This window comes from Aythya fuligula, chromosome 20 (assembly GCF_009819795.1).
Source record: "Aythya fuligula isolate bAytFul2 chromosome 20, bAytFul2.pri, whole genome shotgun sequence".
In the NCBI taxonomy this organism is placed as follows: Eukaryota; Metazoa; Chordata; class Aves; order Anseriformes; family Anatidae; genus Aythya; species Aythya fuligula.
In genome coordinates, this window is record NC_045578.1 from 5,642,056 (window position 1) to 5,667,777 (window position 25,722).

The following is a 25,722-nucleotide window of genomic DNA, read 5'->3' on the forward strand; positions in this document are numbered from 1 at the left end:
ACAAGCAATATTATTTACATGGCATCGATCGGCACGGAGCTTTCGCTGGCTCAGCAGTTTGAGCCCCTGGTTTTCATCAGCAGAGTGCTTAACCCTTGGGTAATTGGATTTGCCGGCGTTATTGTGATCTGTGCCGCCTCCAATTACTCTCCGGGCGGCCCCCTGGGGCACCCACAGCTTTGTGCGGAGACGAGGAGCCAAAATCGAGCCACGGCACCAGGTCGGGGGGAACAAAAGGATCCTGGCACGCAGGGATGTTGACTGCCTGGCGAACGAAGCAGACAAAGCTGGAGCAGGACCTGTGTGTAAGCTCGGGCCAAGGAAGGTTTTAGTTCTCCCTGAGGTTTAGCTGGAGTTTCAGCTGTCCTAAGTGGTGTCTTGAGAGGACAGAGTTGGACCTTTAAAATGCACAGGGTGGGGAAATTAGCAGTGATTTTTTTTTTTTTCCTGATTTTTCCTGCGTGGCCACAAGGCTTTGTTTTTCTTGGGCTGGCACCAAACTCGTTGACTGTCTCGGCCCCACAGCCCCCAGCTGTCCCTCAAAAGCAAAACATTCAGCAGGTGCCTGTGGGGAAAAACTGATAAAGCCACGAGCCATCTCTTGTATCCTTCTTTTCCATCCCAGCCAAGAAAACGCCTCTATCGGTCACGCCGCAGGGGCTCAACAGATGGGTAACTGGGTGACATTTGCTGCTCCACATCACGGGAGGTCAGCCAAGATGGTTTTCATGACCTTTAAATCCACGAGCTAACAAAATCGAAGCCTTCCTTGGGCTGTGCTGTTGGGAACACTGGCAGTATCTGCTGCGAGGGCTGGGCTGAGCCTGCAAGAGCTGCCGGGGCTGGAAACCTGCAGCTGGGGGCTGGGGACAGATCCCCCACCAACAGCACCCACCAAAGGTAAAAAAAAAAAAAGGCAAAGAATTTGCTCCCTCCTCTGCTGATTCAGTGAGAGGAGAAGGTTTTAGAGGACGGGAGGCGATGGAGCCTATTTAAAACAGTGGGTCTGCATCTCATAACGCCACCCTGATAGCATCTCCAAGGCGGTCACACTTTTAAAGCCATTTCCCCGATGCTGTTATCTAATGTTTAAGCTGGGAGTTTGCAAACCAGCTCGAGATCCTGGAGTTTATGAGAAGCGATGGTAAAATCCTGTCAATTATTGGGAAATTCCTAGAAAACACAAAGAAAGGGCCTCGACCCAGGAAATGTTCCCCTTTGGGCATTTATGGCTTTCACAGGGCTAAAACCCCATGGAGGTTCCCCAAAAGCTTCCCATCGGTGCAGCCCTGCAGAGCTGCTGTTGGCTGGCTCCGACCCCAAATTGCCCAATCTTCCCTGCCACAGGGGGCATATTTTGGCAGCCCCAGGTTAGCAGCAGGGGGGAAGCCTCCCAGCACAGAGCAGCCCCAGAATACCGGGGTTTTATGGGCTTTCCTGTTCCCCCATCTACATTCCTTGCTGAGCCAGGCAAAAAAAAAAAAAAAAAAAAAAAAAAGAAGAGCCAAGAGACCCCAGAAATAGCAGTGCAATTACCAAAGTAATTATCCCAGCTGCTGTGCACTGGTAATGTCAACAGCGAGGCGTGGGGGGGGCAGGCCCTGTGTTAATTAAACTTCCCCCGGATGGCGCTGATGGCAGTCAGAGGCATCTCGAGGGGGAGCACAATGGGGATGCGCTGGGGTGGGAGTAGGGTGAAGGGCCCCGACTGCTGTCACTTGTCAAGAGAAAACCCAGGGAGGGAGAAAAAGGTGGGTGAGAGCTTGGGGAGATGGCTGGAGGGGACAGAGGGTGGTGGGACACCTGGGTCTGACCCCCATGGGGGGGAAAGCCCCACCATGACCACTGCACCCAGTGGCCTTGGTGCAGGGAGATCCCAAATCTTCACCCTGCTCTCTCTGTTGCTTGAAGGGCTTGGGTGCTTCAAGTGGTTTGACCATTTTTTAATAGGATATGGTTTAAGGGGGATATTTGGCTTATGGGAAGGTGGGGACTGGAGGGGAACCAAGCCTCAGAGGGTTACAGGGGTGCCAGTCCCCAGCTTTGCTCCCCCAGGTGCTGAGCTCCCCCCCAGCCCTGCGTTACACCACAAGTTTGTGCCTACCTGCTGGGAGCAGAGAGTGAAACCCTAAAAAAGAATGAGGCAGAAGAGAATAAACAGAGGGCAGGCCGGGAGGGGAGCTGGAATAGAGGTTTCTTTTTTAATTATTTTCCACTCTTCCCTTTTTCTTCCCTGGGATTTGGCCACTGGAGGGCTGTTTGCTTGCTTTATTTATGGTACGCGGAGTAGCAAGTGGGGAAAGTGCTGGTTTGGGACTGGCTGTGGGTGGCTTCCCCCAGTGGGTGCCACCAGCCCCCACGAGGGTGGTCTGGGGGTGGTGGGAGCCCCCCAGCCCCCCTCCCTTTTGCAGCCTATGTAAAAAAAAAAAAAAATAAAATAAAAAATCCCAGTAATGGGAGTGAGGAGAAGCAGATGGAGTGGGAACCAGGCAGAGACAGGATCCATCAGAGACGGACAGGTCTTATACCATCCGTGCCAAGACACTTATTTCCTGGGGTTTGACCCCAGAATTTCACCCAGTGCCTACCTGGCATGTTTCCTACAGGCCTGCAAGGGCGTTAGGAGCCTGAACACAGTTTGGCAAGCTGCTTCCCTCATGCCCCTATAGCCCAGAGGGGCCTTTGGAGGACCAGTGGGGTGGGTGTTGGGCGCCTGTTCATAGGGATACGTATATTGTGTAGGTGCATCCATGCACCCGAGCAAAGCCCTTGGCATCGGTAACAGGAATGCACACAGAGCTATATATATATAACTTTATATATATATAGTTATATATGTACATACACACCTTGTGTATGCATATATATACATCTGTACTTATAAATATATACATATTTATGTATCAAGAAATAGCTGTAGATATCTAGAAGGTTTTGCTGTCTTCATCCAGATGCCCTGAGCACGTCTGCCACCAGGGCCGGCACCGGTGTCCTCGCCACGTCACAGCGCCATCCCCACCAGTGCAGGGGGCGCAGAGGCAGCACGGGCAGGGGCAAAACCCTGTGCGGAGGTGACAAAATGCCACTGTTGGGAGGAGGCAGCAGGCGAGCAGCTCATGGGGATTGCTGCAAAGGGGGCAAAACCCTGTCCTCCCCTCCTGACTGCCACAACCCCAGGTTGCGCTCACAGAGCAGGAGTCTGCAGCTTATTACCATTATAAAAAGTTATTATGCAATTTTCTTACCTCTCCCCACTCCTTTTCTCCTTCCTTCCTTTTTTTCTTTCTTTTTTTTTTTTTAACAAATATTCATATATGTTAATTTAACGAGGAGGTTTGGTGGCTCCAGGCGGGGAATTGGGCTGTATTAATTTTACTGCTCAGAAGAGCTATCAGATCGGCGGCTCGCACAGCCAGCCCTGTGTCCTTTAGATAAGAGGGCACAGTAAAACATAACTGCATCACCCACCTGGTCTTTGAGCACATCTCAATTCCCTCACATATATATATATGGATATGTGTATATAAAACCAGCACAGAGCTATCGGGAAAGTTTTAAGGCCGCTCGGGGGAGAAATTTCCATAGCCCCAAAAAAAGATAAACGCCTTAAAGAGACTTTCAAGACGCTGCCCCAAGCTGCTGCTGTCCTGCCAGGGAAACTGAGGCACGGGGACTGGTGAGATGGGGCTGTGCCATCATCCCCTCTTTGATCGGGCTGCTGAGGTAGGGAGGGTTGGGGACGGGGTAGCCCCAAAGCCACAGCATTTGTCCCCAAAGTGCTCAGTGCTCCAATAGGCATCAAAGCCAAGTGATGCCCCTAGAGTGCCAGCAGTGGTTCTACCATGGGTTTGAGGTGCAGGGGGGGGGAGGACAGTGCTGTGTGTGCCCTTTTCCCCCCAGCAGAACCCACCTGGCCGGGGGTGACCCCAAACCAGCCCCGACATAGGACAGGGCACTGCAGCAGAGCTGCAGCCAACACAGCGCTGCAGCGCCTTTTGGTTTTGGCTTTCCATTTCATTGTGGTTGTTGTTTGTTTGTTTGTTTGTTTGTTTGTTTTTCTAGTCTTTTATTTAAGAAAAAAAAAATAGACACAGTGGTGGGTAACTTCCAATCCAGAAATAATCCGCTGCCAGCCGCCACCTGCCCCCTCCACCAGATGATGCTTGGGACCCCCAACCCACTGGCCCTGGTACCCAGTGGTCCCCATGGGGTCAGCCTGGCTGAGGATGCTCCATGATTGGGGTGCCTTTGGGGCTGGGGATGGGGTGACGGGGGAGGTTATGGCAGTCAGAAGGCACCACGGAGGCTGAGCCTGGCTGCGGGCATCCCTGCTGGGCTGGGACTGGGGGAACTGGGCTGGGACTGGGCATGGTGTCCCCACCAGGCTGGCACCGAGGTGGGTGGTGGGAACCCCCCGCAGCATCTCCCAACCACATCCCAGTGTTGGGAGGCCAGAAACCAGCAGCCCTGGGGCAGAGGCACGTGGTCCCCGAGGGATGCCAAACATTAATGTCACCATCCCACATGGAGCAGACAGCGGGCTCGGGGTGGGGGCGGCCAGGCTGTGCACCCCACACCCCAACAGCCATAGGACGGTGAATCCTTGTACCAGCACTCACCTCCGAAATTGTGCAACCAGGTGCAGCATAGGGGGTTGTGCGACCCCCCGGGTATGGTGGGGGTGCCTTTGGGGACCCCCACCCGCCACCTGCCTCCTCAGCTCCTGGGAGGGGGCCGGGATGTCTCCACTCTTCCATCCTCTGCCCCACAGGACCCGCAGCATCGTCCTGCCCTGTTCGCCATCGCGCGTGCTCAGGTTTTGACCTCACCCATCTCCAACCCCCAGCTCACCTCCCTTGTGCCCCCCTCCCCGCTCACCAGCAGGCTCGGTGGCTGTGCGTGTGCTCCTTGCCTCCCCTGGGGACAACCAGCCGGGAAAGGGCAAGAAAAGAAAAAGGCCCCCGGGGGTGCCTCCGGACGGGGTGAGGAGGATGTGAGATGTGCGAACGGGAACAAGCCAGAGAGCCCGAGCTGGGTCTCTGGCCCCGGGAAGCGGCCGGCGTGGCGTGGCGTGACGTGGCGTGGCGTGGCACGGCGTGGCAGCCCCCTCCCTCCCGCCCCGTCCCCTCTGCCCCTGCGTTAAGCGATCTCTTTGATTCTGCGGATGTAGTTGTGAAGCTCTTCGGGGTCTTGCAGCCCCATGTCCTGGCAGACCCACTCCAAGTCCTCCTCATCGGCGATGGGGATGGAGTTGTAGGCCAGCTCGTCGGTGGGCAGCGTGGCGAAGGTGGTGAACTTCACCCGCTTCCGCTTGGAGGTGGGCGAGTTGAGGGGGTCCTCGCTCTGGTCCCGCGTGGAGCCCCCCGAGGAACCGTCCCCGCGGCCGTGGACCTGGCTCTGCACGCTGGTCTGCGAGCTCCCGCTGCTGTGGTGGTCCGCGTGGCAGCAGGTCTGGACATTTTCCAAGGGGTTCCCGGGGCTCTCGGGCTGGGGGGAGAGGTCATTGTGAGCCCGCAAGGGCTGCCCGTTGCCCAAGAAGACCCAGTGGTGGGAATGGTCCATGTTGGTCTGGCCTTCGGGCGGGATGCGTTTGTGCCGGTATTTCAGCACAAAGACAATGCAGTTGATGAGGAAGACCAAGATGGCCAAACAGAAGACGCCCAGGAGGGCGTACATGCCTATCTCCAGGTCCGTCAGCCCCCTGGTCACCTGGACAAAGCCGGTGGGGATGGTGGGGAAGTCCTCGGTGGGGTGAGACGCGCTGGACATCCGACTGTCCTCGCTCGGCTCCGCTTTCCTCTCCACCTCTGCCCGCAGGGTGGTGCTCGCCCCCGGCTCTGCCGGCCCCGGCTTGCTGGGGACATGGTCGTAGTCGTAGGTCGGGTCCTCCTCGGAGCCAAAATGGACCCGCACGCTGGCCAGGGCCGTGAAGAGCACGCTCTTGCGCTTGGTCTTCTGGCAGCTCTCGCAGATGACCAGCTCGGCCCGCAGCAGCTCCCCGGAGCCCTCGCTCTCCGCCACCACCAAGGGGAAAGCCCGGTCCTGGGTCACCGAGACCACCTTCTCGTCCAGGCTGCTCACCACCAGGTTGTAGTCCTTGGGGTCATAGAGGGAGAGCGGGGCCGTGGTGCCGTCGCTGTAGGAAATCCACAGGCTCAGGAGCGCTTCCTGCAGGACCAACACAGGCACCGGTTGCCCAGCACGATGCCAGTCCCACCTGCACCCGCTCAGCCATCTGTCCATCTGTCCGTCCATCCCTCCTCCTTCTCATCCTTCCCCCACGTAATCCTTCACCCCTCCACCTATTGAACCAGCCTTCTCCTTCCCACCATCTCCTCGTTTTTCTCTTTTGACCTTTCTCCCCTCAATTCTCCCCATACTTGCTGAAGCAGGATGGGGCCTCTGAACATCTCCTCTTACCGAGGGCCTGCCGGGGGTTTGGGACAAGGCGCAGGCAGCTTTCTGGCTGCCCCCAGCCTGCTGTCGGGTGGTTCAGGTGCTCAGCCCCTTCCCCACCATTCCCTGGTCCTTGGCATGGAGGAGAGGCCCAGGGGACAGCCTGAGGAGCTTCAAGGCTCAGAGGCTGTAGGCTACCGGACAGGCAGGACCTCCAGAAAACCAGGCTCACCCCAAACCCAGCCCCAGAGGCTACAAGCTGGGAACTCTATAGGATTTCTCCCAGGCCCCTTTGTCCCCATGGTTGTGCCCCATCCCCAAGCCAAGGGTGGGCAGGGTGGTCTCATGGGTCCACTGGGAGGTTTCTGGGCTGCTTTGGGGTCGTTGGGGGTATCTGGAGGACAGCGGGTGTTCAGGATGACCACAGTCAGGATTTGGGAAAGGGTTTTTACAGGTTAAGCCCCCACTCCACCCCAAATCATCACCCCCCCCAGGCCTCACCTGCTTGAAGAAGCTGAGGGTCTGCTGGGCGGCCGTCCGGGCGATGATGGTGTGGCTGTTACCAGGGCTGGGGTGCAGGGACAGCGAGAGGCTGGAGACCACCTGGGCCTTCAGGTCCGTGATGCTGACCTTCTCCTCCGCCACCGTCACCAGCGTCTCGCCCAGCACCGCCTCCACGAGCGGGGACACCACCTGCGGGGGACGAGGGGACCGTCACCACCCCACCACCCAAAGCCACAGTGATGGAAGGGTGGAAAAGAGGCCGGGGGGGTACCTTGAAGAGCGTGGTGCCCGGCTCCCTCCCCGCCAGCGTGAAGCTGTCCACCAGGTGGGCCACCCGCGGGTCGTCCACGCGCATGAAGTCGCTGACCAGGTCGGTCACCTCCACCAGCCAGTCGGGCCCCAGCATGGTGACCACCTGCCCCGTGCCCTCCGCCGCCGTGGTGTGGAACTGGGTGAAGACCTGCAGCGTGGCGTGCTGGTACTGCAGGGCACAGCCCCGGCTCTGCTTCCGCTCCTCCTCGTCCTCCTCGTGCTCGCTGTCCCGCACCGACCTGCAGGACAGGGACAGGAGAGGGGTGGCAGGGCAGGGAGAAACGAGGGGGGATGCGGGGTAAAGCCTCCTGGCCAAAAAGATGCCTGCTGTCCGTGAGTGTTTCAGAAGAACGTGCCAACCATGGTCTCTGCCCCCTAAGCAGCTGAGAGGATGAGGGATCTCAGGTTGGGATGGACACCTGGAGGTCTCTAGACCTCAAAGCAGGATTAACTTTGGAGCTTGGCTGCTCCCAGCCTCATCCAGGGGAATATGGATGTCACAGATGGATGCTTCTCACCACTTCCCATGTTTGACCATGCTCATTGTGAAATTTTCCTCTTCATTTTCCAACACTCATCCTGCATCCCTGATCTCTCACTTTGTCTCTAGGGTCCTCTGAGAAGAGTCTGTCTCCGTCATTTTTGATAGCCCCTCATTAACCAGCTGAACACGGCCATTAGCCCCCTACCACCTTCAACTTGTCCTCTCCATCCTCTCCCTGCACACATCTCGGGGTCCTCCTGAGGACTTTCTCCAGCACGTTGCTGCCTCCCTCACCCTGGGGTGCCCCACACACAGCCCCCCCCCAGCACCCACCTCCTGTCCGGCAGGATGGGCACCCTCCAGCCCTTCACTTGGCTCAGCCGGGTGTCCGAGAGCTCGATGTGCAGCGGCAGCTTGGGCACCCACACCGTCATCTCCAGTGGGGCTGAGAGGTGCTCGTAGGTGAAGGTGACCCGGGCGCTCATGGAGCCCCGTGACTCCTTCCCGCTGACGAAGACATAGTCACAGCTGCTGGAGACCTGGGGAGAGGGGAGATCAGGGGATTGTAATGCTCCTAGAAACTCCAGAGAGCCTGGCAGGAGGCTGGGACACCTCAGAGGAGCAGAATTACGCTGTGCACGTAGCTGGTTAAAGGCAGACCAGTGAGCAGGGATGCTCTTTCCTCCCCAGGGTCCCTGCTCAGAGGCATGGAGCCGCAAACACCACGTCCATAACACACATTTCCATCCTATCCAGCTCCCCCAGGCACCTTCTTTTGGTGCTTCAGCACCTTTGGCCACACACCGAATTGTGCCCTTGTACCATGTGTGATCCCAATGCACCAAGGGGATGTCCCCATCCCTGTCCCCATCTCCATCCCCGTCCGTGTCCCTCCTGCTCACACCAGAGCACACTTTCCAGAGTCCATCTGAATCCTTGAATTCATCTCCTCTCTCTCTTTTCCTCTTTTAATTCCCATTTATGCAAATGCCATTAGTTAAATTTGCTATAAGACAAACACATCCTGCGGGGGCCACTTATTACTGACCAATCCAAGTCAATTAAGGAGCTAAGAGGATGCCACTAAAGCATCGCCGGTACTTCTGCTCAGGGCAGCAGAGTCAACAACACCATCCCCTGCCCGGCAAGGACTGGAGGCAGCGGGGCTGGGGGCTCCCACCTCACGTCTGCAGTGTTCCCTGCACCCAGCTCTGCCCCCAAAACATTGGGAATTGCACCCGAATTGTTTGCTGCTAGAAAAAAAATAATAAAAATCTCTGCTCAGCCAGCAGCTCGGTCATTCTTTCTCAGTGGCACTGAGCACCTCAACAGTGCGGAAAATCCAAATTCCACCAAGCTGCTCTCCCATGTGGATTCTCTGATGGCTGATAAGGGACTGAGTCCATGCTGCACGCTGGCTGCCAGCACAGGAGGAAGCATCCCTGCATCCCTCCCTCCCCACCATATCCTGGGGTGTGTACATCCATCCAGCTGCAGGAGCTTTGTGTTTCCCAGCCCCGTGGTCCCTGGGGATGGTGGGGGATGCTGCACCTGGAGCTCCTGGGGATGCGTCTGTTCCGTGGCCAGCAGGAGGGAAGGGCCATGCAGGAGGGTTTGCTCTTGTACCAGCTCAGCCTGCCTGAAAAGACAATCTCAGCTCTGGCAGGGCAGCGTTTGAATAAAGATGAGCTCTTGGGCGAATCCTCCAGCACTAGATATTGTGCCATTTATCACAATAAATATGATGGGCTGCTGCTCACGTTGCCTTACCTAATAAATCCCCCCCAGCACCTCGTTCTGGGGGCCACTTGCTGTTCAGTTGGTTGGGGACCGGGGGAGATTCAACAACAAAAAGTACCAGCACATCGGGCCTGTCCTGATGATGGAGTGACTGCAGATTAGCTTTTAAATGAAGCGCACGCTTGTTGGGAGATACTTCCCGGATTTGCAGCAAGGCGTCGGGAAGCGAGAGGCTGAGGTCTGCCTGGGCTCCGAGCCAAAACGCCACCAGCTCCACTTCTGCATGGCCTCAAGCATGGGATAAAGGGGATAATTCACCTCCAAGGCCCTCGGGAGCAGAAAGAGTGGGCCAGCCAGGGTCCCTGGGGGTGGCCGCATCCCCAGGGCTGCAGCCCCAATGAGATGACTTGCTCCTGGAGGGTCTTCAAGCAGGGGCGGGTGGTGGGCTCCTAAGGAAGGCTCAGAGGCAGAGGTGGCATCTCCTCTCCTTGCACATCCCTCGGCACGTGTTTTCCCCACGGCTGGGGATTATTTCCATGCTGCCTTGGATGGCAGCTCCTTCTCTCCGGGCAGAGCGCGGGGATTTTCCCTGTGTCACCACATGCAGGGATCAGGGTGACAGCTCTCACCCACCAGCCTTCAGGGGTGGCACCTTCACTGCCATGTCCACCAGGTCCACAACATTTCCCCTCCACGCAAGATCAACCCCCAGCGAGCCACACTGCCTGGGGAGAAGCATCCCTTCCCCGCTCCTCCCCGACGCTAAATTATTTACAGTAACAGATAGCAGATCCCACCATGTAAGCTTTGATTTATGTAACAGGTTTATAGCCCTGGCACCGTAATCATACTCCCCAATCTCAGCAGGGAAGCGAGAGCTCCCTCGGAAACGAATCCCTAGCACAAACACAAAATAACTCAGCAAGAAATTGCGCGGGGCTCCGGATGGCGAGCGAGCGGGGCTGGAGGGCTGCTCCATGCATTATTCATCCCCGCTCGCGTGCATGTGTCTGCTCCCCCCCAGGTCTGGGGACAGCGTGTAAATAGATTTACGAGTGGAAAGACAGCACATTAAACAGTTTAAGTGTCTTGGAGTCCATCCTGAAGTGTATTATTGCTCTAGTGTTTTATCACGCTGCGGAGGACCGGTCTCCATAAATTAGAGCCGGCACGGTAAATCGCACGGATAGGGGTTTTGTTCAAGAACTTGGGTAAACAGTCGGTGACACCGGCTGTCACCTGCCCGCGGGGCTGCTGGCTCCCAGGGGACCCCAGGAAAGAGCAGGTCCCAGCCCGGCCAGGGCTCTGCCCATCACCCCCTGCCCTGCTGGGAGAAGGGGAGGTGTCTGGGGGGGACAGATGGATGGATGGATGAGTATGGGGATAGAATAATGCAGGCGGGCGGAGAGATGGATACGTACAGTGATAGAAAAATGTACAAGGATGAATGGGTACGGCGATGGAAAATGCACAGCCGTAGCTGGATTCGAGGACGGAGGCTGCCTCGTCAGCTGGGGGGAGCAGGGGGCTGTCGCCATGCTCTGCACTCACAGCCCAGCCCCTCTCCCATGTCACCCATCTCGCTCCTCTCCCCATCCCTTCTGCTGTTCCCCATCGTCCCCGATCCCCTCCTTGGCCCCCTCCTGCCTCTCCAGGACCAGACCCCGGCCCCAACCCCACATCAGCCCACACAGGAGATGAACATCGCCTGGTGGTGCAGGTGAAGCCGCTGATGGAAACGTGCGGCTTGCACTGCCAGGGGACTATATTTTACCTCTGGGCACTAAGTGCCGCGATAACCCTTAGTTATTGCTGCTGTCTGCAGCACCAGAGCAACCCATGGCCTCCTGTGGTGACAAAGGGCCCCGTCCTTCACCCCATAGGGCCGGGGAGAGACACACGGGGACTGAAACCCCGGGAGAGGCTCAACGTGTGCTCCTTTGTGGGGTTATCCCTCACCGCTCGCACCCACCTTGATGATGTCTTCATTGTTGGACTTGCACTCCACCATGGCCGAGACGTCCACGATGATGCCGCTCAGCTCGATGGCGATGACCTTGACGGGGATGGCCACGGTGCGGCCCGTCAGGATGGCCGTGTTGATGATCTCCGTGTCCTGGGGACGGGGCGCAAAGGGGACCGTCCTGTAACAGGGCGGCTCGCTGTCCTGCACCAAACCCCAGGGCCAGATCCTGCCTGGTCCCCCTCTTACAGCAGTCCTGGGGAAGAGCTGGCTGGGATTTATGGGTGGATAAGTGCTGCAGGGGTGGGATTTGGGGCAGGTGGGCTGGTGGGAGAGCCAGGAGCACAGGGAAACACGTCGCCACCCATCCCTGCCCACAGATCCCTCGGGGGACATCAAACCATCTCCAACACCAAACCAGAGGAGCTAAGCAGGAGGGCTGGAGGAACATCACACCCCGCTCACCATGGCCAGGGGCACGATGGCTCGGATGTCCCTCTGGATGACCGTCAGCTCCGTCACCACCTTCTCCAGGTCAGGTGGGGGGTTGCGGCCCCGGTAGTCGATGTGCCACATGATGCGGCGCGTCACCGACTGGCTGGTGAAGTTCTCCATCTCGAAATCCAGCTGCATGACCTCGGAGGAGGTGTCCCCGTCCCTGGCGGGGGGCAGGAGGGAGGATACAGTGAGCTGGGTGCCCCGGGGGACCGGTAATGGGTGGTCCCATCCAGCCATGCAGAGCATCTCCAGAGGGTCCCTTCGGGGGTGGTCACCACCACGGTGCTCAGCCCAAACACAGCCGGGGGGCTGCTCCGAGGGAAACCCACACAAATGGAAGATAATTTGATTTTTTTCTGCTTATTCCAGTGGGAGAAAAGCCTCAGCCAGCTCCCCTGGGTGCTATATCAACACTCCGTGCTGGACCTGACCAGCATCACTAACCACGGGACGGGAACATGGACGAGGGGACAGCAAATGGCCACAGGCTCTGTCCTCACCTCCTGGGCTCCATCATTCTGGAAGCAGGGCTGGATTTACCACCACGGGCTGCTTCTGCACCCAAAGGTCAAACCCTGAGCATCCCACGAGGCAGCACATGGGCTACGCTGGGGTTTGGGCCAATCCCCCTGAAACAAAGCTCCCCAAGGGTCCCCAGAACTGGAGCCTCCCCAGGAGACACCGCAGGGCCCACACAGCCCTGCTCAGAGCTGGCAGAACCTCTCTGGAGCAGAGGGATGAAGGGGAGGAGGAAAACTGAAACGGCCCCGCTCTCATCCTGCCGTGCAGCAGGAAGGCTCCATCTATCCGAGGAGGCTGGACACAGGTTTCTCCCTCATAAATATACAAGGAGGGGAAGGGGCTCCTTGCTGCTGGGCATCCCGGCACAGCCAGGCTGCCCAGATCTGGGGCACAACTCCAGGGGCAGCTGCTGGGGCGCAAAACAACCCAAATTGGCCAATATCACCCCAAAGTTCCAGGGTCCCCTCCGATCCTCGCCATCCCCGAGGCAAACCGCTCGTGCTCGCAGGGCCCGGAGGGCGCCGCGGCGTTGAGTCATTCATCATTTCCATTACGTTAATATTTGATCGAGTTGTTTGTCTAAAAGGTGATTGTAATCACTTTAAATTCATCTCCCGTCTCTAACCTTTCAAGGCTGATTTGAGTCGGCGGCAGAGGCAGGGAGGGGGCAGGGGAAGGAGAGGGGAGCTGGGTGCCCCCCCCCCACCAGCCTGCGCCTGGATCCGGGGTGGCACCGGGGTGGGCACAGGGTGTCCGAGCAGGGGACAAGGCAGCTGGTGGCCATGGGGACATGCCATGGTGGCTGTGGGGACATGCCAATGTCAGCTGTGGGCTCCAACGTCCCTCTGCTCTGGTTGCTTTTGGCATTTTCCAGCATGGCCCGAGAGCATCAGCTTGCTCTAACCCAGCTTTTGCCTCCCTGACCCCAAAGACACCGGGTGATGGAGATGTGACCTTAAGGACCAGAGGGGACCGTGCCCGGGGAGCGCTCCCCTTCCTCCCCAGAGGGACTGTCAGCGGGGATCAGGACAACCAGCAAGGAGCTGCAGACTCCCGGGGTGTCAAAACTTTTACAAAAATTAAAATACTTCCACCAAAATGGCAGGATCCACTGTGGCTTCACAACTCAGCCTCAAAATCCCCTATAAGTACCCACCAGCTCCTGAAACAACCAGGCGCTACCAGCTCAGAAAGGGATGTAGCTGCAATTATCCCAATGACCTAGGAGCGCATCGCTTGACACCCCCCCAGCACTCACGGGGCACCACTGCCAACCAGACGAAGACCAGCTCTGGACCAAAACCCACAGATTTCCCCAAATCACCCCTCGGGTGCTGCCCTGGGGCTGGGGGTGGATGTTAGGGTCCCTTACCTGGGCCCAGCGCCCTCCGCCCTGGCCACGTCGACGGTGGCGGTGGAGTGCTTGCCGCCCGTCAGCAGCTCCGAGCTCACCAGCCACTGCACGCTCCTCGACTTGGTGCTGAGCAGGTTGACGCCTTTCTTGGCCTTCACCCTGCGGGGAGCCACGCTCAGGGGCTGGATCCGACCCCCCCCCAGCTGCCCTGCTGGGGCTGCAGGGGGATTTTGCACCCCAAATTCCTCCCGGCTCTCAAAAACACCACCTGTGGTGGAGGCGTTGTGGTGGGGACGCGCCCACCCGAGTCCCTCTTTGCCGTGGGGTGTTGCCCCCACATCACCCCTCCAGCAGGAATTTGGGCTCCTGGCCCCAAGGTGAGGGACAGGAGAGCCTCAAGCACTGTGTCCCCTATGCCAGGGGCTCGCTGCTGTTCACTACCAACTCCCACAGATGGGATTTAGGAACAGCTGCCCCGCGTGCCCCCCCCCGCTTCAATTTTCCTTCCAAGAAGTGCCAGCTCTGCCCTGCCACGGGGACAGTTTTAGATATAGGGATCATCAGCCAGCAGCCCTGATAGCGGAGGGCTGAGCCTGTCCCCATCACACCCCCTCGTCCCTAAGGATGCCCCCAAGCACCTCCCCATCCTGGGGTGCTCAGCACCTCCTGCCCCAGCTCTGGGATAAGGGGGGCACAGGGAGAGCCCCTGCTGACCCCACAACCAGGTCACATCTCATCCCCAAGGTGTCAGCGAGCAAATCCCACTGCTGCTGGCACAGCCCCTACCCCAGTGCAATGGGGAGCACCACACCACAGCAGCAATGCTGTGAAACCCCCATTGCAAAACCCCAAAACCCTTCAAAACCCCATAAGCACCCTCCCCATCCCCTTCCTCCACCCCACCCCAACCGAACCAACCCTCCCCTACAAAACGGCACCGCTTTTGGGGCCGACCCCGGGGTCGGGCCCCTACCTGAGGGTGAAATGCTCCACCGTGGAGTTGGCCATCAGGTAGAGGAGGATGCTCAGCACCTCGCCGGGCTTCAGCGGCTTGTCGGGCAGCCGGATGAAGACGTTGCCGTCCAGCCGGTGCTCCTGCATGGGCTGCGCGGGGGGCGCCTGCAGGAGGCTGACGCTGCCGATGCGCAGCAGCGGGTGCTGCGTGGGACCCTCGGTCCTGGCCCCCCCGGCACCCCCCCGGCGAGGGGACGATGCCGATAAGGTGTCCCCAAGGCACTGGCCGGCCCCGTCGGGGGCGTGCAGGGTGTAGTAGAGCTCAGCTTGCTGGCTCTCTCCCGGCACCTCCACACTCTCGGGGCTCTTCCTCCTGCCCAGGGGCACGGCGCCGGGGCCGAACCAGGCACGGGGCAGCTCCGCCTGCACCAGGCAGGTGGCCAGGCTGCCCCGCAGCCGGCACGAGCTCTTGATCTCGCGGGCGTCGCGGAAAGCGTGGAGCCGCACGCAGGGCAGCCGGTCGGTCACGTCGAAGTCGTCCCAGTCCCGGCCGGCCACGTAGAAGAGCACTTGGACCACGGGCTGGCTGGCCACCAGGCGGGGTTGGATGATGAAGGCGCGCACTTTCCAGTTGACCGTCAGCCGGTCGGGGACCTCCAGGGTGCTGGAGGGCTGCAGGTGCTCCTTGGGCAGCACCAGCCCCGTGCTGAAGGGTCCCAGGGTGACGTTGAGCACCGGCAGCTCCTTGGTCTGGAAGACGACGAAGGGCTCGGAGCGCTGCAGCGGGGCGCTGCCGTTGCCTGGGGGGCTGGCCCCCACCTCCTTGAGGAAGAAGGCCAGGCGGGTGTTGGACAGGCGGTAGCTCACCGGCAGCATCACGGCACCGGGGGGCTCGGCGGGCTCAAGGCTGGGGGCTGGACCCTTGGCGTGGGCTGCAAAGAGGATGGAGAGATGGGGTTAGTGCATGGCATCGCTCCCCAGAGCCCCCATGGCGAGGACAAGGTGGTGCTGCAGCCCCCAGGCATCTCACAAGGGGGGTCAGGCTGGGTTTTTTTCCTGCTGAGCATCCCCCAGTACCTTGGGGGTCGGTGCCCCGCTCATTGGGCTGGGTGGAAGCATGGACAGAATCTCCCAGCTGAACCCATCCCCAGCACACCCGGCCGCTCCTGCAGGAGCCTGGAAGACATCTCAAGGTCTTCAGATCCGCTGCTGCCAGCAATTCCCAGGACACCCGGGCCCCCCCTCACATCTCCCCGCCACGCAGCCTGGCGCTGATTGCAGCCGCTCCCCAGTGGCCCCAGCAGCCGCCAGCACCCAAATTACGGGCGGCGAGAGGCTCTGATGTGACGGAGAGAGGCACTGATGTGACGGCTCAGCCCCTGCCACGGCACCTGCCTGGGTGCTTCCGATAGGGGAGGGAAGCGTGCCGGGGGGGCTGCCCCAAAACTCTCACCCTTTCCTTTTATTTTATGCTTCCAGATGGATGGGAGCAGGGTTTTCTCCAGCTGGAGCATCGCTGTGGCCAGACCCATGGAGATACAGGCTTGGGGCCAAGTTGAGACCCCGTTAACCCACCCAGGACCTCCCTGCAGTAGAGTTTTGGGGCGTAAAAGGCTTAGGAAGGCTCCTAAAAGGATTAGTGCTTGATACAGGTACCGATGGTGTCCGCAACTGCAGCTTGTCCCCAGTGCCAGGCAGGTGCTGGGGACCCGGTGGCACTGCCGGTGAGGCCACCGCCCTGGTTGTGGCACAGTCCTGGGCCATGCAGCCAGGGCTGCTCCTGCCATTCCTGGTGTTTTCCCAGGAGTTTCAACAAGAGGGATTTATTTTTTTCCAAGGCATGAGATTATTCGCTGGAAAGTGGAGTTGAGAAACAATCCCCAAGTCAGAGCTACATTGGATGAAATACCCATGAGACCAAATGAGGCACTGGAAGCCAGGGAAAAAAAAGCTCAAGTTAAACACTGAATCACAGAAATAGTGCAAATTTTGTCCGTTGTCGTTTTTGTTCCTTAAAAAAATCTGGTGTTTGGGGAAGGTTTAGATCATTTTGCAGAGAAATCCACCCAAAGACCTGCTCCTGGCAGCACCGAGGGGCACCACCAGGCGATGCTGAGCGCGCTGCAGGGGGACAGTTGGGGTGGCACCGAGCCCTGGCATCACACACAGAGCCCAGCACCACGCTCTGACCCCAGCCCCATGCCATGGGGTAGCAGCAGAGAAGGATTTGGGGCAGCAGAAAGGAGAACTGATGGAGAGAAGGGTGGCAGGAAGGAAAACCCTACAGCTCAGGACACCCTGGGCTGTGCCCAGCCCTCTGCCCTGGTCTCCAGCAGCCCCCCTGGGGGGGCAGCAGCTCTGGCACTCCCACCTCCAGCTGGGTTTGGGGGGACACAAGGGTTAAGCCCCGGCTGCCGGCTCTGCCCCGCACCGGTTAACGGGATTTGCGGCGCCTGACCCGCATTGCCGGGTTTATTAGGCTGGCGCAGAGAGGACCATATGGTCCTTCCACCCTCACGGCTCGGCACCACGAGCAAAAAGCAGATTTCTGCACCCGACCAGCCTGGGGGCTGCCCAGACTCCCCCCGCCTCTTGGCTAAAATCCCCCCCTGCGCAGCACCACAGCAGGATGGGACCCGCACCCTCCCTCTCCAGGGTGGGCTCTGACCCACGGCGGGGAGAAAGGGGCAGAGAGGGAGGTGGGAACACGCAGTGACCCCCCCGGCAGCCACATCTGCCCAGCCAGATGTGCCCCACGTCACCAGATGGACCCGGGGATGGCCACGAGGGCACGTGGGGACAGCGGTGTGGGACGTGGCAGCACCCACCCCACCGCCCTACAGTCAAGAGACCCCCCCAAGTCGAGGGGGTTGATGCTTCTGGGGGTCTCTGGCAGTGAAATAATCCCATCCCTAAGGGGCAACCCGGCTCTGTCCTCCCTGCTTGGGGTCGGACAGACAGACCCGCCATGGTTATGGCTAGTGGGGGTTTCTGGCTTGCTTGCCTTCATTCTTACCCCAAATCCCCAGCAAATGGGGCTCATGGGGAGTGTTCCTCAAACCCAGCTCCATCCCCACTGCCCTGAGGCTGAAGAGCCTCCTCCTCCTCCTCCTCCTCTCACCCAGCACCGATACCCAGCGCTGAGCTCCGGCTTAGCCCCAGCCCCAGCTGTCTGCCATAGGGATCGCTTTAGGCACGCTCCGGGGGGGATCCTGATCCCAGCTTATCCCCCGGGCTGCAGCAGGGGGCTCCCAGCACGTATATCCCCACTTAGCAGGGGAAAAACAGAGAGAAAAACACGGGAAAATAAGACTGGGGGAGGGAGGTGGGGGCTGTGCCCCAGCCTGGTCCCCCCACAGCCCAGCTCCCCCACTCGGGGCAGGCTGCAGGGGTTGTCCCGATGCAAGGAATGGGGCTGACACCACACTAAAAGCCCTCCTGAGACCCCAAAAAGGGCAGCCCCCAGGGCACAGCCTTCATCTCCAGCACCCCACCGAGCCTCCCGGGATGCTCCCACCATGAAGCCACCCGCAGATGTCCCAGCTGTGACTTCGTTTCAAGGCAGCGTGAAACCACCCCGCTGCCCCCAAGCATCCCAGTTAAAGATTTGGAGCCCCAAAACTTACAGCATGAGCCCCCCCGGGGCCATACTTCACCCCCACGGCCATTAGGGTCAACTGCAAAGTGGGGACACAAGCACCACACACTGGGGCTGCCCCACATCTGGGTGTCCCAGGATTGGGATGTTCCAGCCAAAGGGGGACCTGTGCAGAAGCCAGGCTCACGCCCACCTCCCCATGTCCAAATCCACCCCCGGGCACTGACCCCCACCACCTTATACCTCCATCCGATTTGGGTCTGACCCCCAAACAGCATAAAACCCAATAAAAAAGGGGAATCGAGGTCTCCACCTCCACCCAAAACTCAAACCTACATCCCCAGTGGTGCCAAACCCCAGCGCATCCCCGGCACGGGGAGCTTTGGGCATGGCAGGGGGAGCCCCCCCCGGTGCTCTGTGCCTCGATGCAGCCTGGGGAACCCCCCCCGCAGCACAACCCGAGCCGAATCGGGAAACCCGGCCCTCGTGGGAAGCCTGGAAACGCTTCCCATCAGCCGGAGCCCTGGAAATTGTTTTCAGCGACATGAAAGACAACAAGCTCCCCGCGCCCGCCGACGCGGTGCGAGCCTCCATCTCCAGCCCTGGCTAATTGGAACTCAATTAAGTGAATAATTGTTACAAATGTACCGGCACCTCCCCCCGGCTCACGGCGGTGAGATGGCCGAGGGGATGCTGTGACGGGGGGGCTGTGAAGCTCCTGGGCCACCCGCAGCCCCCAGCGCTGCCCCACGGAGGCGGTGGGGCCGGGAGGCACCGCGGCGAGAGGGACCCCGGTGCTCGTCCTGGGAGGTTGGTGGGGTTGGGGCTTCCCAAAAGCAGCCTGGGGTCGGAATCAGGTGGGTGGAGGTTGGGAAAAGAGGGTCGAGTCTCACTAGGGGCAGTATTGCTGCTCAGGGTGGATTCTCCGCTGTCTAATACAGGGTTGTGCTGACGGCTCTCCCTTCCTTCATGTCCCAGAGGAAAAGGAGAGGGATGTCTGTGTCTGGGGGTATCCGTAGAAATCCTCCTCCCAGATCCCACCTGGGGACACCTCTTCCAACCATCAGCCTCCAACAAGAGCATGGTGGTGGCTGCTGGGGTGCAGCAGCCCCCTGGGCAACAGCAGCACCCCTGGGTGACAGCCCAGCACCCCCTGTGGAGAAGCAAGCCCCCAAAAAATGCTGGAAAAACACATGCCGGGCACCCCAGGCTGCAGTGCTGAGCCCTGAGTTTCCCCCAGGAAATTATTAAAAGGGAAGGGAGGGGGGAGAAGAAACCTAAAGGAATAAATAAATACGGGCTAAATGGGATGTGCCGCGCTCAGGCGCAGCCTGCCATAAATTCCCGGAGCAGGCGAGGCTTTTACGCGGCAGCTACTTTAGAGCAATTTCCACAAATCACGTCAGGGGACAGGCCAGGGGCTGGGGAGGAGAGGGCCTTTGCGGAGGAGGAAGAAAAATGAAGAAATGAATTAAAAGGTGAGGGAAAAGAAAAAAAAAAAAAAAAAAAAAAAAGGAAAAATAAAAAGGACGAGGAATTGCCCGAGCATGAATGTCCACGGGAACACCCCCAGGGCTCCAAAACGCAGCACAGCGGGGGGGGTGCCATGGATAAACCCAGCAGCTGCTGAGCCCGGGATTGAGACAGCATCGGTGTGGGGTGGCAGTGAGCCCCCTAAAGCCACCTGTCCTGCTCACAGCCCCTGTCCCATCTCTGTCTGACCCCATTGTGCCAAGGGACACATTTTGGGCTGATGCGGCGCCGATTCATTCTCCCTTGTGCAGGGCAGTGCTGAGCCGGAGCAGGATGCAGCAAGAGGCACAAAACGAGCCGTGAAGGAGCCAGGATGGGGTCCGGCATTGACACAAAACACCCCGAGAGCAGAGGGAAAGCCCCAAAAGCAGAACAACTTTTGTCAGCCCCGCAAGGCAGCACGACAGCACAACCTGCCCCCGTAACCCTTGCAGGGCTGGAACACAAAGCACCCGAGACCCCGAGCTTTCAGCAGAGCTATTGAAAAATCCAGGATGGCAAATATTGCACAAGCAAGGGGAAAATGCTGGCCAGCAGGAGACGGAAGGAGACCGAGGAGGAAAAGAGAAGTGCCTTGATGGCAGCATCCTCCCGGGGAGGAGACGGCAGCGAGCCGTGGGCTTCTGACCCGGTGCTGCGGGGAGGGACGGGCTGGGAGCAGCAACCAGCAGCTGGGGAAAGGCAGGGACCAGGCACGGCAAGAGCAGCACAAACCCGACACCTTTTGGGGAAAAAGTCCAGTCACTCAATCCCCAAACCCTGTGGTTTTGCCTTCCCCTGGCAGCAGGCATCCTGGGCTGCCATCAGCTTTAGCTGGAGGACCCCATTTCTCCCAGTCTGAAGGCAAAACGTGAGCTCGGAGCAGCTCTGAGGACCCCGTTTCTCCCAAATTGAGGGGAAACCCTGAGCTCAGAGCACCTCTACCGACGGCGAGGAGCACCAGGACCTGCCCCGTTACGCACCAGTCCCCTCACTGCCATCCCACAACCTCCCCGCAAGCAAAACCCACCCCAAAGGCAGCGCGGCCCCGGCGCCACGGAGCCCACTCCTCCCTCCCGGGGGGGCAGCTCGTTAGCAGAGCCCTGTATTTAATAATAAAAGATGCTGATTAGATTAGCCAGAGTGACCTTTTCCAGATGGATGGGATGCTCACTCGGCGACGAGCGCCGCACGGGAGAGGAACGCACCGATTCCTCCAGCCACCCCTTTTGGGCTGCTCTGGTGATGCAAAGAGCCAAAAATTGGGTAACAGCATGCAAGAACCCCTTCCTTTGCCCTTTAAATCCCTGCTTTTCCCAGGATTTTTTTTTTCCTGCCTCCTCCCTACCGCCAGAAGCCATGGGATGGATGGGGACAGGCAGGTGGCTGCGCCCGCACAACATCCGAGGATGCTCCACTGGGGTTGGGTTGTTTTTTTCCTTTCCTTCCCTTTTTTTATTTTTTTTTTTTAGGAAACAGGTTTAGAAAGGAGGGACCACAGCAGCTGGCCACGGTGGGGTGAATTAAGTAGCATCTCTGTGCAACATACTGCTGTGGGGTTGCGTCTACCCGGTGCCCTGCCTCAGTTTCCCTGGGTGGTGCAGCAGGGAGAGCTTGGTCCCAAAATTTTGGGGCGATTCATGTGCCAGCTCCTGCTCATCCTGCACACACAGGCAAGCACAGCCCCAGCTGAGGGTTTCGAGGCACCTCTCCGAGCACCCAGGGACAAACCTGAAAAGGAGCAACTTGTTGCTGGGATGCCGAACCAGCTGGCAGCAACCCCACCCCTAATGGGGTCTAAACCCCATTAGGAACCCGAGGGGAAGAAAAGGCAGCAGGGAAGAGCTGGGGTCACCTAAGGGCACCCCGGAGCTGGAAGACAGAATTTTGGCTCTGGGGTGCCCTCGTGTGACCCCTTCCTGCCTGGTTCAGCCCGGTTTGGGGGCCACGTCCTGCCCTGTGCCCCTCCAGGAGGGCGAGGTGCTGCCGGCCCCCATCTGCTCGGGGCTGGTGCTGAGGGTGCTGAGCCCCTGAGACCCAGCCTCGTGCCCGGGACCCGGTAAATGAGCAAACGCCGGGTGCGTTTTCCCCATTCCGGCAGCGAGTTATGGCACATCTCCACCTGCTGGCCTGAAAAATCCCCAAGGCAGGGGATGCTCGGAGCCGAAATGGGGCCGGGAGGTGATCCGCACCCCGCTGGGGTTGGGGTGCGCTGGCTGGAGCTCTCCTGGTGATCCTACACCCCCAGCCCTACACACGGGGCTCGGTCCCACTGGGAATTAAGGGGGGGGGGATGTAGGGAGAGGGATATGGTCCCAGCCCCATCCCCAGTGGGGTTGAGGCATGGGGGAGCTGGCCCTGGTGGCCCCAGTGACAGCAGCACCGTGTGGGGACCCCTTCACTCCGGTTAGTGCCCCTCCATGGCACGGCTGTGGGGTCCCCCTTTATTTTTATCCCACACTCCTCAGGAGAGCAAACAAGCGGCACTACGCCAGCTGGAAAGCCAGGCCTGCCTTGCACGGGGACACCAAATAACCCCACATCTCTGCCTTCAGGAGAGGGGAAACTGAGGCAGGCAGCGGGGCCGAGGCTCAGCGAGCAGCAGGGAGAGGTCGCAGGGGCTGACCCCAAACCCACCCAAACAAACTGATGGGTGAACCCCCACCGTGCCGCATCCCAAAAGGGCTCTTCCAGCTCTGCAGCTCCACCGTGCCCAGCACCCGAGCTCCGTCCCTCCGGAAAACCCTCGCACAGCCCCGGGGCCACCCCAGCCCGGGGTGCGGGGATGCCAAAATCCCCTCTCTGCCAGCAGCTGGTGCGGGGCCGCAGCCAAGTGGGGGCTCCCGGGGGGCTCCCGGAGCCGCAGAGAAGCACAAAGCGGGGTGAAGCTGCAGCCGAGGGTCGATATTAAAAAGAAAAAGAAAAAGAAAAAGAAAAAGAAAAAGAAAGAAATTAAAAAGGAAACGGGGAAAAAAGCATCCTCGGGTAGCAGAAAAGGGCGACGCGCAGCCAGGGGCTGAGCCCAGCAGGCAGCCGGAGCGATTCCTAAGGAAGGCCGAGGAAATTTGGAGCTTTTGGCCGCTTTTTGTGGCTCCCTCCGAGACCTTCAGCTGTCCAGAAAAGGCCAAAGGGGCTGGTGAGGACAGCTCACATCCCAAAATGATCCCCAAACCCATGGCAGGTGCCTCGCAAGGGTCCCGGTGGCCCCTGGGGCCACCCTCACCTACCGGTGCATGGGGGGGGGGGGGATCTGATTTTGGGGTGCTGGGGCTGGGAAATCCACCCCGTCCCTTAACGGGCTGGGTGAGGCCGGGTGGGCAGGAGGGATGGAGAGTGGGGAGTGGGTTCTGGGGGTCCTATAAAGCCAGCCCCACTGGCAGCAGCCCCGTGCCAGCCCCAGCACTCCCTGCCACCAGCCCGGCTCCAGCCCCCCCACCACAGCACCAGGCACCCCTCCTCCTGCTGGGGACCCCCCAACCCATCGCATCCCCCAGCCCAGGGGCTCAAACCCTGCCCTGCCATAAACCCAAAGCCTGACCCACCCCACTGCCTGCTCTTAGCAGGGGGGGGCTCCAAATAAACCCCCCCAGGAGGGGCTGGGGAAGCAGGGGCCGCATCCAGCCCCACACCCCAAAACCCTGGCGAAGCCGGGAGATTTCCCCCGATGTCTCCGAGCGTTTATCCCCCAGCGGGGCTGGCAGACGCCTGCCGTGGTTCCCCCCCCCCACGGGGAAACGCCGAGCCAGCCGCCCGCAGCTCCTACAGGCAAAATCGAGGCAGGGAAGGAAGGAGGAAAGGAGGACGAGCACGTTTCCCCCGCCGGCTGCCAACCCCGTTACCTGTTGGTCCCGAAAAAGCCAGTGCCCGGGGAAGCACCGTGGGTCTGCACCCGCTCCTGGGGTCCCTTTGGGGGGGGGACACAGGGGGGTCCCAGCACCCCCAGCCCCTGGGTAAAGTTGCGGTGCCCAGCGAGGCAGCGCCGTGCTGCGGGTGCTGCACCGGGAGCATCGCTGCTCCTGCTGCTCTGGGGGGAGCCGGGGGGGGGGTCAGGGGAAAAATACACCCTGCCTGCCCCCTGCAGCACTCTCAGTACCCCCCCCCCTCTTTATATATACGTTTTTTTTTTTTAATTATTATTTTTTTTCTGCTGTGGGTAAACAGCTCCCCAAGCTCCTCCGAGAGCCTCGGGGGGCTGCAGATGCTCAGGAGCCCTGCCCAAGCCCCCCCCCCCCCCAGTGCTTCATCCATGAGCTGCTGGGACGTGTTCCTGGGACCCCCCCTCGGCTCCAGCAGCACAGCCCCAACCCCTGGGGGCACCCCAAAACCCCCAGCTGGACGAGGGGTACACACGGCACCCCCAGACACCAGCAGCCCCCCGCTTTCTGCGTAACCACCGGGGAAAGGCGCTGCGGAAGGTGCATTGGCAGGGGTCCCTTTTACCCCAAAAAAGCCCCCCCCCCTCAAAAAAAAAAAAAAAAGCCCCCTGCAGCAGGTGCCACCATCCCCAGGGCTGGGATGTCGCGGGCAGGGTGACAGCAGCGATTGAAATGCAACTCAGGGAAAGTGAGCGCAGGCAGCGGGGCCCCCCCTGCCCAGGCCTCAGGCAGGGAGGGGGCAGCAGCACCGGCTGGGACCCCCCCGACCCTAAATCCTTATTTTTTTTAGGGTGGTGAAAGGGGTGAGGAAGAAGCAGAGGGAGAGGCTGTGCCCCCATCGCTGCACCCCAACCCAAAGCGATGCCCACGAGGAGGAGAAAGCGTTGGGGAGGCCGGGGCAGGGGGGGCTTTGGGGATAAAAGGGGGGGGCGACCCCCTTCTCCCCAGCCGAGCAGACAGCTCGGTGAAGCTGTCGTTTGATTAAAGCAGGAAAAAAACTCCGATCTTCACCCATTTCATCTTGGGGGGGGGGGGGGGGGGGGGGGGGGCGCAGAGGGAGAGGGGAGGCAGCGGCTGCGGGGGGGTTTTAAGGCAGAGAGAGGCAGGGGCTGGGGGAGCCCCCCCAGGGACACAAAGCCACGCACCCCCCGCAGGTTCCCGTCCCGTGTGTCCCCCCCCCCACGGCACTTACCGGGGAGCAGCAGGCAGCAGAGCAGGGCGGCCAGCCCCGGGGGCATCTTCTTTGGGGACCCCATAGCGAGATGTAGATGGGGGGGGGGGGGTGGGTGGGAAGGGGGGGGCAGCGGCAGGAGCAGCCAGGCCCCGAGCCCACCCCACCCCCCCGTGGCCAAAAAAAATGTAAAATAAAATAAAAATCCAAGCCAGGCACCAAAAAAAAATAATATGTAGATACCCGCAGAAATCCCCTAAATCCAACCACGTGCGAGCCGGCGGCAGCAGCCAACGGGGGAATTTGGGGAGGGGGGGGACACCAGGTTGGGGTTAGGGGGCTCGGTGCCCCCCCAGCTCACAGGGCACAGCACCCCAGCCCCTGCCCCGCACCCCAATCCTGCCGCAACCCCCCCGGTGCCTGCAGGGCGAGCGGGGGCGCGCCGAGCCGGGTGGGTCCCCCCCCCTCCTCCTCTTCCTCCTCCTCCTCCTCTTCCTCCTCGGGATCCAGGGGGGGGAGAAGAGCACGTGTGCCCCCCCCCTCTAAGGAATAAAAAAATAAAATAATAGAATCAAAGCTGCGCCGATGAAGGATGATGCTGCAGGGCTAGCAAGTCGCCAGCCCCCCCCTCTTCTCTCCCTGCACAATAATAATAAAAAAAAATCTAGATATCGTCTCCAAGCGCCTTTTTCCCCCAAAAAAAAATCGGAATGAAAGCGCTCCCCCCGAGGAAAAAAAAATAAAATAAAAAATAATTAAAAACGACGATAACAGGAAAAAAAAAAAAAAAAAAAGCAGCAGGAGGGTGAATAATTAATCCGAGGCAGATGCAATTAATC

At 59.7% G+C, this 25,722-nt stretch overlaps 1 protein-coding gene across 2 annotated transcripts; it reads right to left on the reverse strand.

Annotated features, from left to right (window-relative positions):
- Positions 1-3,286: 3,286 nt before the first annotated feature.
- On the reverse strand, positions 3,287-25,029 carry TMEM132E (transmembrane protein 132E). Of its 2 annotated transcripts, none has more exons than XM_032200852.1 (9): positions 24,905-25,029; positions 14,747-15,659; positions 13,792-13,932; positions 11,865-12,057; positions 11,409-11,552; positions 8,030-8,235; positions 7,172-7,451; positions 6,898-7,089; positions 3,287-6,168 (listed from the first exon to the last, which is right to left on the reverse strand). In XM_032200852.1, exons 1-9 carry the CDS (start codon positions 24,966-24,968, stop codon positions 5,140-5,142), a joined length of 3,162 nt encoding a protein of 1,053 aa, XP_032056743.1. In that variant the 5' UTR covers positions 24,969-25,029; the 3' UTR covers positions 3,287-5,139. The 2 variants fall into 2 exon arrangements, with proteins under 2 accessions (XP_032056743.1, XP_032056742.1); XM_032200851.1 differs by lacking the exon at positions 24,905-25,029 and adding an exon at positions 18,354-18,453.
- Between the last annotated feature and the right edge of the window lie 693 nt (positions 25,030-25,722).